Below are 26,543 nucleotides of genomic sequence, written 5' to 3' on the forward strand. Positions count from 1 at the left end.
CATAAAATCTTATTGTGAAATATTTACCATATTTCAATATAATATTAAGTTACATAGCTGTAGTTTCCAAAACTTTCTGGTTCTCTTTAGTGGTAGAGATATAACAACTGATTTTACAATTATAAGCACTTTTTAACTAACGCGTAATAAATAAAGAATTTTATAATTGTGTGCAACATTTTTTCGATTCGTTTAAGTCCTCAAGATATGGTGGAATACGCAAAAAATAAAATTAGCGTTAAGGGGTTCAAGCTTTGATCGCTTCTGACCAAACCATTTGGATCATATTTCCCAGATTGCGGCTGCGCCCTATATTTCGGGTGTCAGAATACCAATTCCGTTGTTTATTCAAAAAAAATACGCTTTTCTGTCTGATTTCGTAACTTAAAATATCATCTGTACTAATTATTCGATTAATTAGAAAATTTAAGGGGGTACCATCTGCCTTCAAACATTTAAAATTGAATCAGTACGTAAAAATCTGATCATTTGATCAAAAGTAATTCAAAATGTTCTTTATTTTTGTGCTTTGTGATTCTTCCAGTAACAAAGTTAGGTAAATGAAAGAATTTGTTTATTTTATTTTTATTTTTACAGGTTGCAACTGTTTTAGCAAACATGGCCGCCAAAGATGAATATCGGGAAATTTTGTCCTCAGGAGGAAGTTTATTTCTACTGATGCAATTCTTGCAATTGAAACCGTCAGCTAGCCATGGACCACCACAACTTGCTGCTTGTGAGAGAGTTCAGCAGAAAGCTGCAATTGCACTTGCAAGACTGTGCTCCAATGCAAATACATCAAATATAGTGGCAGAAATGCAAGGTGAATAATAAAAACATGATTTAAAATAGTAATACATAAAACATTAGTCAAGGTATTTAAATTTAACACAATAGTTTAAGATATAAATATGATTGGGTTAAAATAATATTCATAAAACTAAATTGTACTTATACTGTTATTCACCTTAGATATTAAATTTACGATTCACCTCTCTAGTTAGTTAGTTCTTAGATGGGGCCACTGTAAAACAATATTGAAATGTTTAAAAAAATGAGCTTATTTCAGGATAAATGAAACTAATTTATTTAATTAAAAATTTCATCGAGTTTTCAATTCCACTAAATTTTACAATAACAAAAGCAAAGTTTACCTTTCTTTTGAAGTACAAAAAATTTAAAAGCAGAACAATCGGCGATCGAAACGGGCTATAGGTGGCGTAGAGCAGAACTCTCTACCTATGGCAACACTTCGCATGTTTTCACCATTAGCGTGTGGAGAGTCATAGGAGAAGGAAATACGTAAATTTCTGTCTTGATTTTTAAATAGATTAAAATCTTTTGAATTAGAAAACTATAATATACTGAAAACTACATTAAACATAGTTCTGAAAGAAAGTTTCATAAAAAATATTTTTAACAACTGAATACAAAAATATTAAAAAAAGAAAAAATATCCCGTATTCGAGCGTTGTGATCACAAATTAATGAAATAAGAACAAACCGCAACTGATAATCCACAAAAGATTTTTAATTGCTCCATCTAATAACTAGATAATTAGAACAATAAATAGCCTCCTACGTTGACATTCATTTTTATAAATCTATTGTAATATCATAAGCATAAATAATAAAAAAAATGACAAATGTAACATTTCCATAAATGGTCTAACATTCATTTTGTATATTTTATTGACAGGAATTCAACGACTGGTGAAATTGTGCAAAGACAGAAAAGAACGGAATGACAGTGATTCAGTGCTAGTAGCTTGTTTGGTAAGTAATATCGATTTTAATTCACAAATTTTTTTGAGCAATATTTAACCTATATGAATTGCAAAATACATGAATACACACATGTAAAATTCTTTACATGAACTAGTTTTAATTGAGGTCGTGGCCAAAATACATTCATCTATTATTTATTATATCTAAGAAGAGTTTTCCACAACTAAAATACCACTTACATTTTCAGGTACGCACTAAATTTTTATTTTTGCATACATGTTGTATTTAATTTAGTAGACTGATTCAAAAAGCAGGGCTGCCTACTTTCTATGCTTTAAAGGGAAATTTCTTTTACTAGTAGCTTAGTTTGTGTTTTAATGCATTATCATACATTCTTTGTTTTACAAATTTGAATTAAAGTTATTTTCCACACCACTACATGTAAATGATCCAAAAGTTCATATAAAACACCACTTTGTTCCAGCTCTCTCGTGGTGAGGCTTTTATACTGTTGGCAAGATTACCCAAAATTCTGAAAATGTTTTTAAAAAAAGCATCATTTTATTGAAAATCAAACTGATTTCTCAACTTTTTCCGATTTTTAATAGCAACTCAAATTTTTTTTCAAATTATCACTTTTTAGTCGCCTTAATTTATCTATGTTTTATTTATCTACTCCTGTTGTAATTACAATCACAAATCTCTGATCTATAACTCTGAACAGGCACATTAAGCTTATGCGCTTCCTCTAATCTCCTCAATTTTTCCCAGTCCGTTACCATGGTTTCGCAAATATTGCTTTCTTTCCCACAACAGTATGTTTCAGTAAGAAGTTGGAATATACTTGCGAAGGAAAAAAGCCAGTTTTTTCTGAAACCATGATAATGGAGTGAGGGAAAGTGTAGATAGTGGGGAAATCCTTGAGGCGCGGATTCTATTTATAAAGAATATAATATGGAAATGTTAAATCTTACCTTTCATCACTAACAAGTGCGTTTTTCAGGCTGCTCTGAGGAAAATTGCCGCTGTGCGTCAAAAAGAAGAATTCATAAAGCTTGGTGCTCAAGAACTTATAGAACCACGATTGTGGGATGCCTTTCTAGCACACTCCTCAAAACGGGAGAGTTACGTATGAAAAGGATCAAATTGTATATTTAGATTTGCGGGAACTACTATGAACAGGAGAAAGTTGCTGTTTCTTAAAGTTAAGAGCAAGTGCTATTACCTAATGACCCAAGGATCTGGAGGGGAAGAAACTATTCATCAAGATCTATTAAATGTTATCTGTGAAGTGACCAAGTAAACAAAAAAAAAAACTTATGCATGTTCAGGCTGCATTTCGTAGCTAAGGGGCTATGTTATCTAAAGCTTCATTTAGTTAACTTTAGAATCTTGGCTACTTTTTAGAAATTCTCTAGTCAGATTCTCACTCCTCAAAGTTCTTTAGAATGTTTATAAATTTTAAAGCCCAATGTTCTCTAAAGTTGAGGAAGACTTTTATCTATGTTAAAATTCATATCTTTATATCCATGTGACCCTATTTTGCATGACTAAAAAACCAAGTTATTACAAAAAAGTAGAGCTGAGGAATGTATCAATATTGTTTACACATCGTGGTATTATTATTTTTAAAATTATATCAGGAGATATCTTGAATGCTGTCTTTTACAATTAATATTGTATGAACACTGATCAATACCAAATACGATAATGTCGTGATTATCGATAGCGATAATTTTCAAACATAATATCGCGATCAAAATTGACAGCAATGAATGACGAATTAGACGTTATCGCGCTCTTTATCGACAATGATAAATATAGAATGAGACATTATCGCGATCATAATCGATATCTAGAAATATCTCATTTAATAATATCACGAATATTATCGAATGCAATATTATCATATAAGTTTTGAAAAATTTCATTTGGCTAATAAAAATATTTATAAATGTAAAAATAATGTAAATTAGTTAAATTGAGAAAACTTTGCATTTTACAAAAATTTTATCAACTAGCAGTATTTCTAAAATCATAGAAAGAAACAAATTTCTAAAGTAGGAAAGCAACCTGGTTCTTCCCCAAACTAAGTTTGTTGTCAACAGTTAAAATAAGGTGATTTAAGCTTTCAAACTAATAAAATACCTAAATATATATTGTATAAAAAATATACATACATATTATAAAACATACTTGTTTTGTAATTAAATCATCATTTGTAATTTAAAATTAAATATTTTTTTTACTACTCAATTATTTAGAATATATTTCATGTTGAAAATTAAAATTACGTTCATAAAAGACTTTGAGAAGGAGTAGAAAATTGTGATAAATATTTTGCTGCATTGTAATCATTTTTGGATGAAAATAAAATGGATTTTGGATATTGCGCATTTTATTAACTTTATTCTTATTAATAGTGTACACATTCGCAAAAGTAAATTATTGATTTTGCATGTATAATTACCACAATAATCACAGTTTTTAAGATAAGGGGGGGTTCTGTAAATAAGCATTATTTTGGCAGTAAATAAAAATAATTTTGCACTAAATTAGCTGTAATTTTTTACTGTTATTTGATAAATGAAGCAGATTTCTATTTTTTGACCTGAGAAAACATTTTTTTTTAGTGCTTTAAAAATCCATCCTGCATAAAGCTTAGTCATTTGGGACCTATTTAGAAGTTATTGCAATGTCACTCGGCTTTAATTGAGCAGGTAACTTTTATGCCACACCTAAACATAGTTTGTCAAGATACTTTGGTCAAGGCCTTCGTGTGTTGGGAAGTTATGGGAACTTTGCTTTTCCCAGTCCTGGAATGTGATGCAACAATTACAAGAAAAGTTTTAACGCCTGTTTAAACAGTTCAAGCTCTTGAATCTGAGAACTTCAAGGAATTTCCCTCTCCAAGAAATTGAATGATTTATCGAAACTAACCAAGTTCTTAAATGTCACTGATTGGTCGGATGAGAAACCTGCACATGCACATTGTTCATATTCAACATTATAAAATCATACTTGCATGAATTCAAAATTATTAATTTAATTCAAATAAAATTGCAATGACACAAATAGACCCTAACAGATTAATGTATTTGGATTGAAATATATGAAAATGGACAACAATATGACATAATCTAATGCCTGCTTGTTGACGACATAAAACTTTAGAAGCCGATTGGTTAAGGGAGGCAAAACTTAAATGGATAGTAGAACATACTCTACTATCATCTAAGGACTTCGACCAAAAACTTGGATGATCGTTTACACAATCCAAGTTCCAAGCAAAACAAGTTTCCATTAATTTCAATCAATCTTCGTCTAAGTATTTAGATTGTATAAACAGTCCTTTAGTTTCCTGACTGAAATTTTGGATATCAGGGACAAGACTTTTAAAAGTTAATGAATGCTGTTGAAAGTTCTTGTGACAATTTTATGAAAAATTAAAAAAATTGCTGTTGGAACAAACAGTTGAAAAATTACCCTTGAAAACAAATTATTACTGTTGATATAATGAATGTTTTCGTTTTTTTACTTACTGCATTTATTTTTATTTACATTATTATCAAAACTGCACATACATTTTTTAAACAATATGTCGAAGATAATTTTATTTTGCTACAAAAGTAGATTTTCCTGAGTTCAAGTTGTAAAATACAGCTTAAAGTTTCTTCTAACAATATTCTAGAATTTTAAAAATTAACTTTAATCTGTACTGTCATAACATGTTTTTACTAACAGAATTATTTTAAAAAATCAAAAAAGAACTGATACCAAATAAAGAAATATGTCATCCCTGGAAGTTTGGAATGGATCTTTTAAAAAGTGGTTAGATGAATTTCTGATTTACAATCGGAAAGTTGAAGTAATTTAAAGCACAATCCATTTGCTAGGCGTCACAGAGCTTAGCCATTTAAAAAAAACATAAGTGAGTTTTTGGATATATTTTCCTTGAAGTAAAACATATATGGAGGATCATGTAATAAATACTGCAGCTTTCAGTCCTCAGATGATATTGTGGTTCTCTGTTTAGAATTAATATTACCTAATTATTGAAGATTAATTTTTTGCCAAGTCTTTAAATGAGCAGATTTTAACGCGAAAACTATCACTGCTTAATCTACTAAAATCACTACTTAAAGCCAATTTATTTAAATTCATTTATGTTTTTAAAGAAAATTAAAGCAAAATCAATAAATCTTATTTTGATAAAAAATAAAAAGTATAAATTAAGAATTTATTGCCACTTTAATATGTTTTATAGGACAAATTTTCCGTAAACATATTTTCAAAAAAATTCTTAAAAAATCTATCATAATTTGTTAATGATAATGTGTAAAAAATTCAGGTAGATTAGCATGCACTAATATTGACATTTATAACTATTTTGTAGTTCATCAGAATGCAGCATAGAGCAAAGGTGTAGTACAAATGTAACAACTTGTATGTATATATAAAAAGAGAAGTAATTAAAATAAAAGAAATTTATTATACAACATATAACAAATTAATTATAATTTCACTTTAATATATACTAGGTATATTAGAGTATGTATTAGAATATTCTAATACAGAATATGTTTATATGTATATTAAAATACTAATAATTCTAATATACTATTTAATATGATTTATACAACAAATTTTGCGTAATCATATTTGCAAAAAATCTTAAACAATCTATCATGATTTGTTAATGATAATCTGTCAAAAATGCCAGTCAATTAGTATGTACTAATACTGACATTTATAATTATTTTGTAATTCATCACAATACAGCATAGAACAAAGATGTAATACAAATGTAACAGCTTGTAAGTATATATAAAAAGAGAATTAATTAAAATAGAAGAAATTTATTATACAACATTTACAATAAATTAATTCTAATATTAAATAAGAATTTTAAGCTCATTTCTAGATATACAGTGCACTGCAAAAACAATTCAGTGCAATTTTATGGTTTTTAAGCTATGTTTTAAGTACTATATTGATTTTAAATAATAAGTGTTTCATTAAAAAAGAAAAAGAGAGAAAAATAAATACAATATCAACTTAACATTTCCTGAGTAGTTGAAGTATATGAAAAAAAAATTCAGAACAATTGTGTAAAATATTGAAATTATTGACTTTAATAACTTTTGATAAACTAATAGATGCAAATTTTTCAGTATATAAATACAGTTTTGCGTACAATAAATGACAATAAAAATAAACTTCAAGGGAAAATTTAAAAACACAGTGAACATCTATAAAGATGTTAAACCCCAAATCTTCAAAGAAATTAAAGTTCTTGTAATAAATAAGTTTTTTTTTTTTTAGAGCTAGCTCAAGTTTTTTATGGAACACTCAGATAAATTTATATTATTAATATTATTTTAAAATATTGAACACTAAACCTTAATCAAAATAGTCTTCAATATCAACATCAGGATTTAAAATATCTTCTCCGTATGGTGTTAAATCTAAAGAATTAAGAATTAGGTTCTCAAATGTTTCTTCTAAATCTGTTTCTCCAATTAATACAGCTCCTTGCATCCTTCCGTTTTTCATCACCACTTTAGCATATTCCCTACGTTCAGATGTCCTTACTATAATTTCATAGTCATTCCCTAATTTCTGTCCATTATAAAGTCCCAAAAGCACGACCTATTTTATAATACAAAATTAATTCACACTCCTCACCAGTTAAAACATATATAGGATGATTAAAATTAAACAAACCGGAATTAACCTTTCATTACACAATCTCAGATTTTACCTTATCATTACTAACCTTACAGATACTTATTTGAGCGGGAAATGACAAAAGGTAATCCCCATTGGAAGTATCCCTTTAATTTTTTTACTCCTAAGTTAGACAATTGTATAAACTGAAGTCTGCTATAGCTTTTGGTTTTCTCTAACGCTGATCACTTATATCGCCATTATTCTTGCTGCCTATAATATATCATAGATGAAAGAGTGGAGTGCCCGCTTTTGCAGGCAGGGCAGGGCTCGAAAAAACTCAGAAATTTTACCCGTCCTCCTTTGAAACTAACCCACAGCTTTTAAATAAATAAAAATACAATTTTCTCTTATTTATAATTAATATTTATATAAATTGCACAATGAATTAGTAGTTACTAGAATTACATTATACAGTAATAAAAGAAGTACTAGGTAACTAATAGTAAACTCTAGTATTTCCTTTATGAAATAATTTATTTATTTTATGAAATAATTTAGATGACAAAGATCAAGATATCTGGAATGTCAATTTTTCCGACGGTACTGCGTTTTTTAAATGAATCAAATATGACGTTTGCCAGTTCCACAATCAAGCCAATGATTTACAGAGGCTTCTGCACAGAAATCTGAAAGGGGTTTTCCATTTAGGAAGATGTTCATAATTGCGTTTAACGCTTCTTGTTTGAGACCAGTACGTAACGTGTTTTTTTGTAAGTTCATTTCAACCTCTGCAGTACTCCCAGACAGAAAAAACATCAATTCACCCATGCGCAGTATGTTGCTATATTTCTAGATTAGAGGGTCATTTTAGAAATGAGGGGCTAGACTCTTGTAAAATAACAAAAATTGAAAATGTATCACGAACATTAACGGGAAAATGGCGGTCCGCGCGGACGTCGGATTCGANTCTTGTTTAAGACCAGTACGTAATGTGTTTTTTTGTAAGTTCATTGCTGAAAAGCCCCTTTCAACCTCTGCAGTACTCCCAGACAGAGAAAACATCAATTCCACCATGCACAGTATGTTGCTGTATTTCTAGATTAGAGTATCATTTCAGAAGTGAGGCGCTAGACTCTTGTAAGATAACAAAAATTGAAAATGTATCACGAACATTAACGGGAAAATGGCCGTCCGCGCGGACGTCGGATTCTAGAAATTTCTTGTCCGCGGTAAATTTTTGACCGCCGAGGACGGGCGGTTTTTCGAGCCCTGAGGCAGGGACTCGGTATTAAACTTCAGTCTAAGTCTAACCTTTCATTATTTAAAAGATGAAGTTTCAAATCAATAAAATTTGACTGCTATTGATTCAAACATGTAACTTCAATTGTTATTGTAATGTCATACAATTTAAAATAGGAAAATATATTTTCAATCCCATTCTATATATCGAAAAGTATGTCTTCAATTCTATTGTAATTTTCATCATAAAAAGTATAAAATTATATTTTGTTTTAATTCTTATGCAAATATCATTATATCAAGGAGAAATATGCTGTTTTAAGATAATAGTATAACTTCAGTTACAATGTAAATACTATTAAATCAAAACTTATAATTTTAATCATCATGTAAATGTCATTATATTATAAGGATTAAATATACTTTCAATCCCAATTAAAATGTCATTATACCTAATGGTAAGTCTTTAAGCCCAACTTTCATTGTTATTATAAAGAAAAGTATTATTTCAAACCCATTGTAAGTATCCATAATATCAAAGAGAAACATGCAATTTTAATTGCCAAGTAAATATTCTATCTAAGGAAAAAATATACTTTCAAGGAAAAAAATCTAAATGTTATTATATTTGAAGAGAGAAACATGCATTCAACACAAAATGCAAATTTCAGTGTAGCAAATAAAAAATATTATTAAATATTCTAAATTATAATTGGCTTCATAGTAAGAGTCAAAAAATAATTTTATTAAAAATTACTAGTTATTATAGGACTAAAAACTAATTTCAAAATAATAATAATAACTAGTTATTTTAAGAATTAAAAATACTCCTTTTAATTATTATCTGTCATCATTTTTAAACACATGGTAAAAATTAAAAACATTTTGATGTGAATACTATAACTATTGTTCCATTACAATCAATTAAAAGAAAAATCAATTATTTCAGAATGGTCACTTATGGTCATTATTAAATAAGAACAACACGGGTAAAATAGGTTATTTGATAATAATTTATGACTTATAAATAAAGTAAAAAAGTCTTACTTTGTATCCAAAAAATTTTGTTACGTGTGTAAAAAGATCGAAACAGATATCAAGAACTGCAGTTTCTCCTTGAAGCTCAGAAGACATGCATTTAGCAGCATAGGCTCCCATTTGTCGAGCTTGAGTCCAAAGACGCATCTGTTGAATGAATATGAAAAAAATATATAAGTAATCACTTTGCAAAAATTAAACTTCACTAAATGCAAAATAATATAAATTAGAAAAGCTTCACTTAATTTATAATAACAAAGAATTTCTAACAAAAACTTCTATACATTATCTTAAATAAATTAAAGCTTAAAAAATTTTTTCCTTTTTATTTAGATAATAAAAAACTGTACAATACTTCTTTTTAATGATTTATATAAAACAAGCCAATTTTATATCTCAATATTAGCGATTAAAAAAATATTTAATTTGCCAATTTCTAAGCAACATTTTAATGGGAAAATGTTATTGAAGTGGCCACTGGTCTTATGAAGTAGCCATGTACTCTTATATTTGAAGAAGAGCAACATGCAAAAGGGTTCAGAGGTGCATGGATGACTGGGGAAATTCTTGCCCCGGAAAAGGGGATACTGACTCCTATTGAAGAGCAAAAGCTGAATAAAAATGTTGGCAGATTTTGTACTTTATATTCATTTTCATGTTAATGTTATCAAAAGTTATCCTGTGGCAAAAAAAATTAAAATTTCCAATAAAATATTAATTTTTTCTTAATTTAAATATTTATATTTTAATGGTCATTAACTTAGTAAAATATGTGCTTGAGTTGAACAGTTTCCTATTGAAAAATTGAATTTTAGAATAAAATTAACAGAAGTAGATTTATTTTTAGTGTCCTTAGTGATAACCCCTTTGCCTCCCCCCCCCCTCAGCATGCAACCAATGGGGTTTATAAGCAATTGCAAAAAACAGTGGATTTGAGACTCCTAATTTATATATAGAAAAATTCACATTAAAAAATTTTCTAAAAAAAGTTTTTTTTCAAACCGAAACTCTACAGAATTCATGCAAAAAAAGAAAAGGAAAGAAAGAGATTAAAAAAAAGTTTTTTTAATAAGTCACAACTGCGTACTCTTTTTTAACCATATTTTTGATTTTTTTTCTTAATTGTCAATTTTAAAATGTAATACAATAAAAGTTTATAAGAAAGCTAGATAAAAAATATGCTTCACAAGAATACTATATTTTTAGTTAGAAAATTTTGTTGCATTAAATGTACTTAAAATGCAAGAATCAAATACTTTAGAAAATTGTTCAACAAAAATGTTATTCTAATTTAAAAGTATTACCTTTTAAAAAAACAAATTTAAAATCAAAATAACACAGCATGGGATTTTCGCTGTATTTTGTATAAAGAATTATTAAAAAGAAATTATAGATTTTATTACAAAATAAATTAAATCTTTTAAAAATACATTTTTTAATACATATTAAAAGTGTTTCCATCTTTAATGTTCTGTTAAATATTTTTAAAAGAAAAAATTGCATGTATGAAATAAAACAATCAAAGACATTACCTGGAACCAATGTTCGGACAATGACCAAGAAGCAGTACAAGCATCTCCTGCAGCGAAAATGTCTTCCAAATTGGTTTTCATTTGATCATTAACAGCAATACCTCCATCATCAGCAATCAACAACTAAAGAATTCTGTTATAATTATTTTTTTTTAAAATCAACTTAAAAAAACAATAAAAAAAAGCACACATATTTTACAGTAGAAATAGGACAATTCCATCATTTATGTATGTCATCTTTGTAGAATTTAAAAACATATGACTTAGTTTTAAAAAAAAAGTTAATAAATAAAAATTCAAGCAAGCTTCAATAATTTTTGCTAAATTAACTTTAAAACTAAACTAAATTAGTTCTAACTACATAATTAATGTCATTTGCACTCGCTCCAAATTTTAAAAATTTTAAGAAATTGATTTTCCTTAAATTAAAAACTAACAGTTATGTACTTAACATGCTGTATCTACTGCCAAAATCACCCTTTTTTTTCAAATTTTTAAACTTAAAAATTGGATGAAGTGTAAATGACATTAAGAGTTATTTTAAGAAAAAGTGTAAGAACTGCTAGAAATTTTTCATTGTGTAATATGCTTCGAATTTCTGAAAATATAACATTCATAAATGGTGAAATCACCCAATATTATATATGGCATTTGAAAACTAATGTAATTTTAACCCCTTTAGATAATAAGATTTTTTACAGTGCAATTAAAATAATGCAAACATGTTTTTGACAGAATTTTAATAATAAGAGGGATAGAGTGCTCGCCTCCCAAGAAATGGCCTAATCTCAACAATCAATACGAATTCCGCAAATGCCTTTCACCAACCACAGTGCTGATGCTAAATACCCTCAGTGGTAGATGGATCATGGATTAGAATCCCCATGCTGTCAGGCTAACCGTGGGAGATATTCATGGTTTCCCTCTCCAGGTAATACAAAAGCAGGTTAGTTCCTTAAAAAAAGTTCTCCACGATGGCACATGTCTCTCAATACTTTATCCAGGAGTTCCCTTGTCTTTTGGATTGAGTTCAAGATCACAAGGCTATGAAGGTGAACATTGGTAGTCATAAACTCAAAATTTGGTTGGTTGTTCAACTTCGGTATTTAAAAAAATACAAGTGTAACAATGTGGAGTCCCTAGACCCACAATCTATTCCTCACTGTAAAAAAAATTTTAAAACAAAACAAGGGGGGGGGCAAACTTCTGCATATGGAAAACTAGAAGCATTGACTCAATTAAAAAAAATATTTAGCACCGCAGTACAGTTAATATATCATCAGCAATTTTAAATCAGAAAGCTGTTAGGGGATACTTACTTCATTTTTTAGTAGAAGTGAAGTATTTGGAATAACGCCTGTAGCACTAATAACAAAATCACAACCAAATACAGAACCATTTGTTAATTCAACATAAACAGGCCAAATATCTGAAAAGAAAAAATATAGGTGGAAAAAAAAATAATTTTAAAATATCAATGCCTTCAAACTTGGGATAAGTTTGGTAACAAATCTAAATTTTTTTTTAATTGTTATTGTTCGAATCATCATTGATGTAACTAATTAAACACTTACCATTTCCACTTAAGTTTAAATTTTTCCTCCATACATTATTTTGAAAGGATGCAGACCAAAATATTGAGACAACTAGCTTCCAAAAATCATGTGAGCCTAAGCTTTTCTCCCGAAATAAAAATGTATGAATTTTATGCAAGTCTTGCGCCAAATCCTAAACCTGCTTAAATTATTCTACACGCACATATATATATATACAGTCGGACCCCGATTTAACGAATTCATCGGGACCGGAAATTTTATTCGTTAAATCAGGATTCAAAAAAAATTTTTTTTTTTACATATGTATTATTAAAAATTACTAGTTATAAACGACTATCTAAGATAAGAAAGGAATTTCTTGTTTGACTCATAGTCCGCATGACAAACCCCCAGAAAATGACCTTGCAAGTGTAATGTCTTATTGACTGTGCCCACCTACCGACGACGAATTTTGTTTTTCCCTGTTGCGGGCTTTTCTTTTGTTTGAGACGAATATGCACTTTCTCTATTTTATTCCTCCCAGGAAAGGTTTTTTTTCCCTTTAGAATCTGCAAATTACAAAAAAATGCAATATTTTTCTGATCAAAATTAATGAAAAATATTTTTTCCGGATGCTTAAATAATTCGTTAATTAGGGATTTTTGACTCTGTGTTTGTTGGGGTTNTTTCCCTTTAGAATCTGCCAATTACAAAAAAATGCAATATTTTTCTGATCAAAATTAATGAAAAATATTTTTTCCGGATGCTGAAATAATTCGTTAATTCGGGGTTTTTGACTCTGTTTGTTGGGGTTGAAAAAAAAATTTGTTAAATCGCAAAATTCGTTAAATAGGGGTTCGTTAAATCGGGGTCCGACTGTATGTATATATATATATACTAAACAAATGATATATATATATATGTATATATATATATACTAAACAAATGATATATATATATAAAATTTGCTTAGTTTATAAAAAAAAATCTCTTCAGTATTTAGTATTTTCTTATCATCTGATAGCAATATAATCAAAAAAACTAGTTGAATAATACAGTTAAAAGAACTTAAAACACAGTAATAAAATACAGTTAAAAAAACTAAATAGAAGGTGTACTATTGATTCTTTCAGTTAAAGAAACTGCCAATTTATTTCAAAGCAAACTTAGTCGAACTTATTTGAATAACTTACTGGTAAAAATTAAAATATTATTATAAATTTTTTATTGGTTATCAAGTTGTTCATTGGTTATTAAAATATTATTATAAATTGTTTAGAATCAAAATGATATGAATGCTTAATTTTTTTTAAAGTGATTAGGACATACTTTTAGATTTGGATGTTTGAAACGTTATTTCCTTCAGATCCTGTTGCAGAAACTCGTCTCTTGAATGAATATTTTTAACCTCACATTCATATTCAACATGAACGTTTCGCTTTTCCTAATGTAAAAATAAACACTTATAAAACTTAAATTTAATGCAGAAAATATTTTTTAAAAAAAACTCTAAATAACTGAACAAGTAAAGATCTAAATCTAGTTTACAAAGTTTAAAAATTTGTATAATAAAAGCAAGGTACTGACATAGTTACAGTTGAAAAAAAGTTTTTTTTTCCAATACTAACATGAACTTAGTGTAGTTTTGTGCAGTTATGTTTGAGATGCACCTAAAACAAACCTACCCATATTTCCTCTTTTTATTTATAGATAATTTTGAAATAAACATTATTTAATGTAAAGAATAAAAAGTGCAATTATAATGTGAACTAAAAACTGAACAGGGAAAAATTAAGAGAAAAATAAAATAGATTATTTCTAAAAAATATATAAACATGAATAAAATATTATCAACATAACAAGCATGAATATCAGCATTACAAACATGTATGTATACATATATATCTATACATATTTATCTATATCCACAAATTTATCCAACAGAATAATTTTCAAATTAACTACAATAGTCAAAGTACAATACAGAACACTGCTAAATAAAGAACAATTTCGACCACCTCTACAAAAAGAACAAACAAGAATTGTCCATTCAACAGAGAAAAAAATTTAAAAGTAACATTTAACTGATTTCTCCCCAACAAAGGAATAATAAACACAATAAGATTAAAGAAAAGAGAGATATAATTTGAAAATTTCTTCATTAATTAATTTTCTGAATTATTTTAAATACTACACATGTTGTAACTTTTTCAAAATTTATAAATCCCATACTAACTAAAATTTAGGGAGGTAAGAAGCCCTATTAGTATTTAAAAGTAATCTTTCAAAACTGCAGAAACAGAAATATAAAATGCAACCAGTTCTATGAAATATGAAAATTAAATCTTTAATCATATATAATCCAGATATGAACAATTGGAAATTGTTGTACAAACAATGGAAGTTTTAATTGTACTAATACTGTATGCAAATCAATTATTTTAGGAAGAGAAACACTATTCTGCATTTTTTGGATCACATAGTGGATAAACAGTATTTAACATCGCAGCATTTAAAGCAAAGTTAGAAAAAAATAGCAATGAGTGAATAGTAAAAATTATATATGAATAGTGAATAACTCACAGTTATTTTTAATAGGAATATTTTATGCTAAAATATTTTTTATAAAAAATTCGAGAATAAAATATTTAATTCTTAAAACTGGATCAACAATATCTAAGAAGATAATACAAGGAACATTTAAGACATTAAGTGCATAACTTTAATATATATTTACCAGAGTTTTCCCTTTCATATTAATTTTTGTTGACCAATCAGGACCTAAAGCACTTCCCATCACAGAACTTTGAGGATTACCTTATGAAATAGCATAAAAATTATAAGTTATTAATTAATTATTAATTTTTTAATTTATTTACATAAGCAAAAGATTATATGAATAAACCTAGAATAGAGAACAATTTATAATAATCACTTCACAATTTTGATCAACTTTAAATAATTATGATTCGATAATTCAATANTTATAGATATAATAAGGGATATAATAATTATATATCCTTTATTATATCTATAATAAATATATAAGATATACTAATAGATATAAGATATAAGATATACTTATATCTATAATATATATCTATAATAAATATAAGATAGGAAAGATATAATAATTATATGAATAAACCTAGAATAGAGAACAATTTATAATAATCACTTCACAATTTTGATCAACTTTAAATAATTATGATTCGATAATTCAATATTAATTATTTAGTTACAAATTGTGTAAGAAAAGGACCATCCTGAATAACTTTTAATCTAATGATCAGATTTTCATGTTCTAGGACTCAATGTTAATGGTTCAAGGGGATGACCTCAAATATACTAATTAATTAGTGCAGATGTGATATTTGAAGTCATGAAATCAGACACAAAGACGTACTCTCTCTGAATAAATAAACATACCTTTTTTTTCGACACATTTGGATTTCTAACCCCCGAATTATAGGGGGTAGCCGCAATCTGGGAAATATGGTCTTAACAGTTTGGTCAGGAGAGTGGTCCAAAGTTTGGGACCCCTTAATGTTAATTTCATTTTCAGCGCATTTTGCCATAACTCCAGAATTTTTGAAACGAAAAGAACATTTTTGCATACCATTATAAAATTTGTTTGCCCTACGATAGTTCCATGCAAAATGTAACTTTTAGTAAATATTTACTATTTTTTATTATTTAATTTAATAATAGTCAAAAAATTTTTGAATTGTAAGATCTAGGACTAGTTTTTTACATCATTACAAAGAATGCAATTTTTAAACAGCAAAATATCAAATTTGAGCAAAATCAGTAGAATAATACCCGAGAAATCAAAGACATATGTTTATTCAGAGAAAGTATGTTTTTCTGGCTGATTTTGTAACTTAAAATATCGTATGTACTAATTTTTTAACACATTTGAGGTTACCCACTCAAACCATTAGATTGCGTCCTAGAACGTGAAGATCTGATCATTAGATTGAAAATTGTTCAGGATGGTCCATTTTCCATTTTGCGTACTGGTACATCAATAATTATTTGAAAATTGAAACTGCTACTGTTAAGAAATATAGAATAGTTAACAATCTTATAATAATAAGTTCTCCATTTTTATAAATTCATAACCACAAAATGTTTACCACACAAAAATTCAATATCGATTATCATTTATTAGTATATCAATAATCTGAAAATTGAAACTTCTACAGTCAAGAATTTTAATTTAAAAAAATAATTAAGATTAAAAAAAATTTTAGCTTTTTGATAAAATAAATTAACTTAATTTTATTGAGGTACAATCAGATAAAGACACAACATCATACAAATATTCTAAGCATTTTTATAGAAAGCATTCGATTGCATTCAACACATAATAATTAATGTTCAAAAATTGTATACCTTCTAATGTGTACTTTAGTCGCTTAGATGGGGCAGTCTCCTTCTGCTTGCTTTCATTTAAACAAGGTAAGAAAAATTTTGCAGCCCCTGCATCAAAAAAAGTTGAGCCAACTGACTTATCTTTGATTGCCCAAATGATATCACAGTTTTCTATTTCATACCTAAAATTAAAAGTTTCATCAATAAAACCTACTGACCTTTGACCCATGCTCCCCTTTTCAAAGAAAATATACATTTTTCATTTTTTAAAAGGAAAATAATGTGAAGAGTTTGTTTTTAAAATGAAAAATGCAGTGAAAGGTCCATTTTTAAAATAAAAAAATATTGTGAAAGGTTCAATTTTAACATGAAACTATTTTGCGATGGTCCTTTTTTGAGATATAATAATTTCTGAAGGGTCATTGAGAATAAAATAATGAAATAATATTAGAAGGCCTATTAAAAGACTAAAAAATTTTCCAAAATTTTTTCTAAAATTTTTTCCCTGCTTAAATTTCTTAGGACTTATTCCCAGCACTTATCTCCTTCAATGTGTAAAAACTAGGTTTTCCAGAAAATTAAAAGAAAAAGAAAACAGTGATAAATTTAGTGTTAACGTTTAACAAGATAAATAGTATGTGTACAACCTGATATCTCAAAACTTTGTGTGCAGTTTCTTTGTCTGATTTAAAAGTAACATAGAAACTATACAATTTACAATAAAAAAGAGATATCTTTCTTTAAACTCATTACAATAAATTTATGAGGAAACCCTTAATCATAACATTGCAATTTCAAAATATAAATCAGAAAACCAATATAGCCATCTCATGTTTTAATGTCCATTTCTGTTTTGATGACAAGGGTAATTATACTGAATAAAGCCAATAGAAGTTCAATATCTACTTTAAATTTGTTAGTTAATTTAAATATTAAGAAGAAACAAAACTTAAATTTGAATTATGAATAATACTGCTAAATGATATATAAATAAACCGTGATTAAAGATAGAACCTACACAATTTCAATTGCAAGGCCACCATTTCCAACTACAATAACACGACTTGCATCTAAAAGTTTTCGCTGAAATACCTAAAACAAAATTAAATTAATTTAAAGTATACATAGAAAAGTATAAATATGATAAACATCCAAATGAGGCTTTTAAAACAAATGAAATATTCCCTATACATTATAACTCACAGAATAAAAATGAAAAGTACTCCACTAGCCTGTAAGTACTGTAAATGCTGATGATGATTTCCTACAGAAATTCCCACAAACACACATTTATACATTTGACTCAAGAATGTCTTTGTCTTAAGAACTGAATTCAGAATTACAAAGTTACTAAGTTGAATATTAACAGTCTTATATTGACAATATGAATACATAACTATTGACAGATAAAAAGTTAAAAATCAACCATTCATATTCTTATTACCAACAAAGATTATAACTATAAAAACCACATAACTTATTAATTTATTATAGACAGATTTATTAAATTTTTTCACATTAAAACATGAAAGAAATATTTATTTTATTAAAAGAGTGAGTCATTAGCTGCAATTAAAATTTCAGATACAAATTAAGAAATAAATTATGTAATTACGTAATAAACATTAGGTGGCAATGTGTGATAAATACAAACAAAAAAATTTTTTAAAACAGCAATAATGTTAAATAGCTTAATTTTCTTTCTTTTTTTTCATATAAAAGCACATGATATGAAAACTTTCCAAACTTGTGCCTGCTTATTTTAAAACTTTCTTATTTAGGCCCTATAGCTCCCCTTAATATTGACCCATAATATTCTAATTGGATCACCTTATATATTACCGGATATTAGTCTACCCCACCAGAGGAAATAATTATAATCTTAATAGGCGACCCACAATGTGGCCCTATAGGTTACTATGTATGTATATTTACAATAACGTTAAAATGAGGAAATTCGCAGTCANGGTATCGCACCCATTGTGGTGGTCCTGAAAGAGTGGATACCACCTCTGGAGAACGCACTAGGTCTGCTCATCGGCAAGACCAAGTGTGCAGCTCATTGGAAATAAAATAATAATAAAAAAAATTTAATATCACTTGAGAAAATACAATTTTTGAGGCTTTTTCTGAAATTTATTTAGTAAGCTTAGCAAGTAAATTCTTGCAAACAACCCACAAATTGAAAAAAATTGGTCAAAACAATAAATAGTAACAGTTAATTATTTAAGCAAAAAGAAAATTATTACCTCAACTGTTTCTGTATCCCTAATGCCCAAAATATAAGGATTAGATCTTGAAATTATCTATAAAAACAAAAGAGAAATATCACAAATTTGCACAGGAAAGATTCAGATAAAACAAGGTACAACATTTTAAATATTTGACGACGTATACATTCTTAAAATATTTGAATAAATTTAAAAACACACTCATAATATAATTGTATTATAATTTCCGTGAATGTAAACTCTCATTAAATTCAGACCATAAGCTAAAAATGAAGGATTTGTTTTTTTTTTCTTTTAAATATTTAGTTAAATTTTTAGCTAAAAATTGCATTTGAAGCATTTTATTTTTATTCCTAATTAAAGTAAGCCAACATAGGTAGAACAAACCATGGGTACTTGTGAATCCTTATAATTCATAACATAATATTTAGTGTGTTTGGGTATACATATATATAAGGTTGTTTTATTTTATTTTCATTTTATATCAGGGGTTGAACAGCCAACCCAATTCAGCTTATGACTATCAACGTTCAATTTCTTAGCCTTGTAATGTTGAACTCAATCCAGAAGACAAGAGAACTCCTGGATCAAGCAATGGGACAAATTATCCTTCGTGGAGGACTTTTTAATGGAACTAACCTGCAATTGGGTTACATAAAGGGGAAAACCTTAAAAATCTCAAATGGTTAGCCCGACAACAAGATTACAATCCATGATGCGCCTGCCTCTGAAGATATTTTACGTCAGCACTGTGGTTGGTACGAGCCGGGTGCAGAATTCATATCAACCAACCAACGTTGGAATTCAAACGTTCACCTCATTGAGAGCCAATAGGGTTCTAAATAAGCTTATGTAATTTTCCATTTTCAGGCTACCCAGTCGTTAAGTGAAGTCTTTGCTTTCCATGGCTTTTGCTGGGGTTGAATTTATGTGCTAAAGAATGAATATCTAAACAAATTGTACTTTTTCCAAGCATGTCTTAATGGTTCAGAAGCTAGGTCTATAGCCAAAAAAGTTCATCATCGGTGAATGGGTGAGTAGTACGATACAGAGATCAAATGATTACTACAAACATTTGACCCCGATGGTGGCGCAGCGAAGAAAAAAAACTAATTTCCGAATTCCATGACAATGAATTTTCAAGAACATTAATAATTTTTAATACTTGAGTTATTATTGTATTATGAACAACTTAGTTTCATAAAAAAAATGTCAATGAAAAAAACTCTTAAAAATTTAAAGTTTCCGCAATTTTGCAAATGAGCCAATTTGGGAGAATTTTTCAATCTTGTATACCGTCTTTCTATACTATGCTAACTTGGGTTATGCTACTTAGTTTTGAAATGTTGCAAAAAATGCCGATCAAAATACTATTTTTTACATAAATGTACAAAAAGAAGTTAATTAAATGTTTGTTTGTTTTTAAAAAAAAAACACAATGAGATGGAAATAATATAAGGCTTCTAGTACAGTATAAATACGATGTTATTGAGTAATTATAAAAAAAGTGTAAGATCTTATGAAACTGTGTCAAAAAAAGCAATATAAAAGCATATCATAAACAAATAAAAAGTATATGATACATAAAAAGAAGATAGCTTCAAAATAAAAAGAGCTAATTTAAGATCACTACAGAATTGAAATATAAAATAATAATAAATATTATTTTAAAAAAAATTTTCAATGACCACTCGATTGACACTCGTCATTCAGGTATCAGTAAGGCAGATTTGTTGGCCCTCTTTCAAGGGAATCATATTATGTAAGCCAACATTGCACCCACAGTATGGACAGATAGTACAGAGAATGAAAGAGCATATGTACCTTGTCCGGAACTTGAACCCAGGACCATTCTGATGTAAGGTCAGCTCCCTGACCACTACACAATCTGGTTTTCAAATTTTACCAGAACGGAATGTTATTCAAACACAAAATAATTAGCAATGTTGTTATAAGAGGATGATATAACATGGGAGAAAAACTTTATGGCAAATTCTGTTTAATTTCATTGGTAAGTCAAAATTTAAAGTTTTGATAAAAGGAAAGCCTAGCCTCTGGAAGCCTAGGTTCAGGTAAACCTAGAGTACACCATAATGCTTCAAATTCTAAAATAAAAATTTCCAAAATTACCAAGTGCACACATATTATGACCGAATTACATCAGATTACACTTTAGGGAAGTTATAATGCAATAATTTGTTTGAATTATGCTTTGAAAAGATTTTTCAGCATTTGAAACTTCATAGTTTACTCTAGGTCAGCAGTTCCCAATTTTGCTTGGCTGTGGAAGCCTTTATGATCAAAATTCATTCGGCGGAATGCTGGCTTAAAAAAACGAGGAAGTATATAAAGACTACTTTATTTTCAAAATATTTAATAAAAGGAACGAAATTGTTTCATTTTTTATCATTAATAATCTTAAATTAGTTTTACGGATGACAATCAATTGAACTCACAGTCTTAGACTTGAATCTAGTTAAGTTATAAATTTGTTTTTGGCATATATAAAACTGAAAATGAACAAGGTAAGTCAAAGTTTTTTTCAGGAATGAAAAGTAAAAAAATTGCTATAAATGCTGAAAAGGGTTATTAGGAAAACACATTAACAAATTTAGTTAAACTCAATGAGAAATACTAATCAGTTTTTAATAAATGCAAGTTCTTTTCATGAATTCCTCAATATAGAGTTGTAAGAAAAACTATGTGCTTTTAAAAAATGTAATTTCTTTCTCATATTTTAAATAATTTCATAAAATCAAGCAAAATATTAAATATATAATGGATTATCCATTGATTATAAGTATATAATTACCAGTATCAAAAATATTAAAGAAAAAAATCATAGCTATCTGAACATTTTTAACTCTTCCTTGAAACTCTGCAGTTGAACTTCCTTGAAAGTTCCGCAGAACACCATTTGGAAACCCCTGCTCCAGGTTTACCTAAACTCACCTTTCTCCAAATTTTAAAATACCAATGTAAAAAAGCAGAAATTTTCTATGAAAAGTTTCTCCAAAAGTATAGCACCCTCAAAACCTGAATATTAGTTTCTGCTATTTTTAAGCTTAATGGCCTGCCTGCATCAAAAAACTGGTTTTTCCCATGTTAGAAGATGGGGAAGCTGTAGGTAGGACAATTATATTAATAATAAGGGCTATTTGTTCTAATTGCCGGCCAGGTGGCCGAGTGGTTAGCGTGTCTGACTGCGAAGCCAATGGCCGCGAGTTCGAATCCTGCTCAGGGCATGGATGTTTCTCTCTCTGTGTTGTCTTCTGATGTGCGAATGAGTGAATGTGGCCCACCCTATAAACGGGTTTGTGGCAGTGTGGCGTGGGAAACGCTGCTTGCCTCCGTGACTTTGGTTCATAGGTGCCAACTGGGTAACGATAAATGAGCAACACTTCCGGCATCTTCTATGGCGAAGAACAAAAGTTCAGTTCCTGCCGTTATTAAAAAAAAATTTAAAAAATAAATGAATTTTCACTGATTGGAATGATTGTATTTTGTTATTATTATCCGTATGCCTGAAAAAAAACAATCAACAAACATTTTTAATACCTTTGGAACAGCACCAGTGCAAATACACAACTTCTTGTAGTTCAAGACTTTAGAATCTGACAACAGAACAGTCTAGCAAAAAATTAGAAAAATTAGCAATACAATCAGCTAAAATAATAATCAAACAATATAAAATATTTAAGTATAGAAAAAAAAACAATACATGTTTTAAAGAATCAATTTCAACTGCAGAGGCAAAGTAGACTGTGCAATTTGCATGACGATTTTCCAAAAATGAATAAGATTCTTCTCCAACGTCAAAGTCTTCTAATCTCTTCGATATCTGCAACAACAAAAAAAAAAGTGTTAACCATCACAATTAAAGAATTTAAAGCAAAATATATTACAGTTTCTACATTAAGCTAAAGTTTTGAAATGTACAACATATAGATAACAGTTAGCGATTGGCAAAGAATAAAAAGTAACTAAACAAAAATTTCACTTTCAGTTAACACAGAGTGCATAAACAAAATATCTTCATCTGGCAAAGCATTAAAATTTTAGATATACATTATTTTTTCTTGCTTTTAAAATTAATCTTAAGTATTCAAAATATCTCAATGTGAAAATGTGTAACAAATTTTTATATTTTGTGAGATAATTAATTAATTTTTAAAAACTATGATAGCAAAAATGGCATTTCTGTCATGTCATTTAAGTTATTATATGCTAAATAAACAACTAATAATTTTGTAGGAACGTTAGTTTTCTTAAAAAGAAATTAATTATAGTATAACCCTTTGATGCAGAATATTTATTAAACATATTTTTCCTCATTCATTATTTTGTATTAATTTAAGTCAAAATAAGTGAAAAATATACCATAGCATTTTAATAGTTTATGATTATAAAATACAGCATGAGGCACTGGTACCTTTTTTCTGTGTTAAAGGTAAAATCTTCTAAACATGGCTCACTTCCAAATAAAAAATTTTCGAATTTGCAGTTATTTAAATCTGAGAGAAACAGTTATTCATCATTTAAATTTCATTAATTTACAAAATCAATCATTGATAAACTTTTGAAAATGAATTTAAAAAAAACATTTTCAAACTACTTTTTTGGATTTTATATATTTTGGAATAAATATAATTCCGATAATCAAACATATTTTTTAAGTTACTATTAAACTGTTTATTTTTTTTATCATTGAAATATATAAACATATATTTTTGCTTGTAATTAAAGCATCAAAAAAATATATATAAAAGGAACACCAGTATCCCATCTGCATTAAGGATAATATTTTTCAAATAAATTTACATTTTCCTATTTAAAAAGCAGTTTATTAAAAAGTTCACAACTATTGCATAATTAAAGATCCCTTTGCCAAAAAAAAGTTTTTGCTCCTTAAAGTTAATATAATCTTAGCAAGGATTAAGACAATGAGATAAGAAGCTGATTGGAAGAACTATTTTCAAAATTAAAAACTCTAGACTAGGCAGGCTCCTTTTACTTAAAGAAAATTATTCCCACAAAATATAAAAATCTTTCAAGTAAAAAAACTTCTTTTTTTAATTCTAATACAGCAAATAAATAAATAAATATCAGGCAATATCTTTAAATTTAATATTGAATATTATTGAATGAATAAATTAAATCTTTTATTAAATAAGTTAAACATGCATATAAAATTTAACTATTAAATTTCAATTAACAATTCAATTTCCAATTTAACAATTACATATGTACTTTCTACAACTTATTATATTTCTATTATAAAATGAATGTTACAAAATGTTTAAAGAAACATTTTTAAGAATTGAAAATACTATTTCAATACAACTTTAAAGCTCATAAGCAGCAATTATTACTGTTGATTTTACCTTTATAACATTTTTAGCGACTTTCACAAAAGGAGAGGCTGAAATTAAAATAATGCTTTCATCTGGTTGTTCAAATGCCAACTGAAATAGAAAAACAAACATCTAAGAATGTAATAATATATCTCAATAGCATAGGAATAAAGTTTAAGGAATTATAAATATTATAACATCAACAATGAAAGCCAAATTATATTTAAAAGTAAAGATATTTCATAAAATTATTTCTTGTAAACACAATAGACCCTCGTTATAAAGGTCTCTATCCTTTATAATAATGTAAGATTGCTGAAGTGCACAAATATGTTTGAAACATTTACTAAAAACTAAAGGAACCTGGACCGATTTAAAAAAAACCAAAACAACTGAAAAAAACCAGGTAAGAAGAATAACATTTTTCAAAACATAAGCAAAAAAATTCTTCAAACAAGAAAAATATAAGCCATGATAGCTAAGAGGATAGAAAGGGTCTAGGATTCAGGGAGACCCGGTTTCAAATCCAGAGGCAGCCTGGTGGTGCAAATTCTGCTCCCGGGTCGTACTTGACCACAATGATGAGGTAAAATGTCCCCAATGGCAGACATATAATGGGTTAGAAACCCCTTGCCATCAAGCTAACCGCAGGAGGTTTTCCTCTCCGTAAAACGCAAATGAGGTTTTTTTTTCTCAATAAAAAGTCCTCCACAAAGGTTAGTTTGTCAATTTACTTGATCCAGGAGTCCTCTTGTCTTCTGGGTTGGGCCCAAAATGACAGGCTAAGTTGTTGAACATCGATATTCATAAACTCAGAATTGGGACAACCATGGAGCTAGGAGTAGATGGAGGNGGCTAATGGGAGTGTCTTCTCCACTTACTCCTAGCTCCATGGGGACAACTGTTCAACACCAATTATAAAATAAGTATAAAATAAAAAACCGGAGAGTTTTCCATATCGTGATCTTAGGCAGAATAATCGAAAAATCTTGGCAGCTTCCGGGCAGCGGCCCGCGAGAAACTAAAAAAAAATATAAAAAAATCACAGAAAAGGACCAACTCGAAAGGTATAACTCGTAGCCACTCCCAAGCAAACATCAACTTGTTTTTTATAAAATTTTGAAAATTTAAAATCAATTTGCAGCCTTGGCGATTGTAATTGATGCGACAGATCAAGATACGGAAATATCTCCAGAAAACACAGTACATGCTTAAAAATATGCTAAATCATAAAATAATGCTAGATATAAAGATTATCGTTGGCAATTAGAATATTATATAGGAAACACACAATTTACTAAGATTTCTTCACCTCTTATTTTTAAACAATACTAAACTCCAGCTTTTTCTATACGAATTTTTAAAACCATTCGGTGTAAAACAATAATAATAAAAATTAATTATGGCAAACAAAAAAATACATGCCTGTTCAGCGCATGAAACGCCAGCAATACCACCCCCAATAATAATGAAAGTTGCAGATGACAATCTACAAATGTCAGCGGTATCACATTCAGCCATATGTTTAATTGTATTTATTATTTCAATTTATTTAAATACGAATTTTATATTTGTTGTTTTTATTTACATAGTTTAATAATATAAACAGAAGCTTGTAACTTATTATTTCTGTGCGACTTGACACTTGCTTATAAAACTAAGGCTTTCTTGATCGACGAAAAAATAGGAGCTGGAGAAAAGAAAGTGAATAACTTGTTACTCTATTGGCAACACATAATAAATTGAGGTAATTTTGGTTTGACCATGCGATAATAAATTAAACTCGATCCAGACTAAGTTTAATTATCGACTCATTTATAGACCTTGATTTGAGTT

At 28.1% G+C, this 26,543-nt stretch overlaps 2 protein-coding genes across 3 annotated transcripts in view; one reads left to right on the top strand and one right to left on the bottom strand.

Moving 5' to 3' along the window:
- The window catches only part of LOC107457283 (spindle orientation adaptor protein inscuteable), a 37,137-nt gene extending 33,017 nt beyond the window's left edge, over nt 1-4,120 (top strand). The window contains exons 14-16 of the mRNA XM_043054022.2: nt 598-823; nt 1,700-1,776; nt 2,732-4,120. Of these exons, the coding sequence (XP_042909956.2) occupies nt 598-823; nt 1,700-1,776; nt 2,732-2,863 (435 nt within the window). The 3' untranslated portion in view covers nt 2,864-4,120. The remainder of the gene's footprint in view (nt 1-597; nt 824-1,699; nt 1,777-2,731) is intronic.
- Nucleotides 4,121-7,010: 2,890 nt separating this feature from the next.
- Nucleotides 7,011-26,328, bottom strand: LOC107457262 (pyridine nucleotide-disulfide oxidoreductase domain 1). Of its 2 annotated transcripts, XM_043054023.2 has the most exons (13): nt 26,133-26,328; nt 24,738-24,818; nt 23,075-23,194; nt 22,912-22,983; nt 19,372-19,428; nt 18,141-18,214; nt 17,144-17,304; nt 15,483-15,562; nt 14,075-14,189; nt 12,530-12,639; nt 11,211-11,333; nt 9,688-9,825; nt 7,017-7,380 (listed from the first exon to the last, which is right to left on the bottom strand). In XM_043054023.2, exons 1-13 carry the CDS (start codon nt 26,226-26,228, stop codon nt 7,132-7,134), a joined length of 1,476 nt encoding a protein of 491 aa, XP_042909957.1. In that variant the 5' UTR covers nt 26,229-26,328; the 3' UTR covers nt 7,017-7,131. The 2 variants fall into 2 exon arrangements, with proteins under 2 accessions (XP_042909958.1, XP_042909957.1); XM_043054024.2 differs by lacking the exon at nt 22,912-22,983 and having other exon boundaries at nt 7,011-7,380.
- Nucleotides 26,329-26,543: the final 215 nt, after the last annotated feature.

The sequence above is a fragment of the Parasteatoda tepidariorum genome, chromosome 5 (genome assembly GCF_043381705.1).
Source record: "Parasteatoda tepidariorum isolate YZ-2023 chromosome 5, CAS_Ptep_4.0, whole genome shotgun sequence".
Lineage (NCBI taxonomy): Eukaryota > Metazoa > Arthropoda > Arachnida > Araneae > Theridiidae > Parasteatoda > Parasteatoda tepidariorum.

What these genes read in the sequence shown, in the direction of transcription:
- LOC107457262 (XM_043054023.2), bottom strand. Translation starts at nt 26,228, where the DNA reads ATGGCTGAATGTGATACCGCTGACATTTGTAGATTGTCATCTGCAACT. An exon ending in GGGATACAGAAACAGTTGAG is followed by an intron (nt 18,215 to 19,371) that starts GTAATAATTTTC and finishes ATTTTGTTTTAG; the next exon opens with GTATTTCAGCGAAAACTTTT. An exon ending in GGCCTTGCAATTGAAATTGT is followed by an intron (nt 17,305 to 18,140) that starts GTAGGTTCTATC and finishes TTTTAATTTTAG; the next exon opens with GTATGAAATAGAAAACTGTG.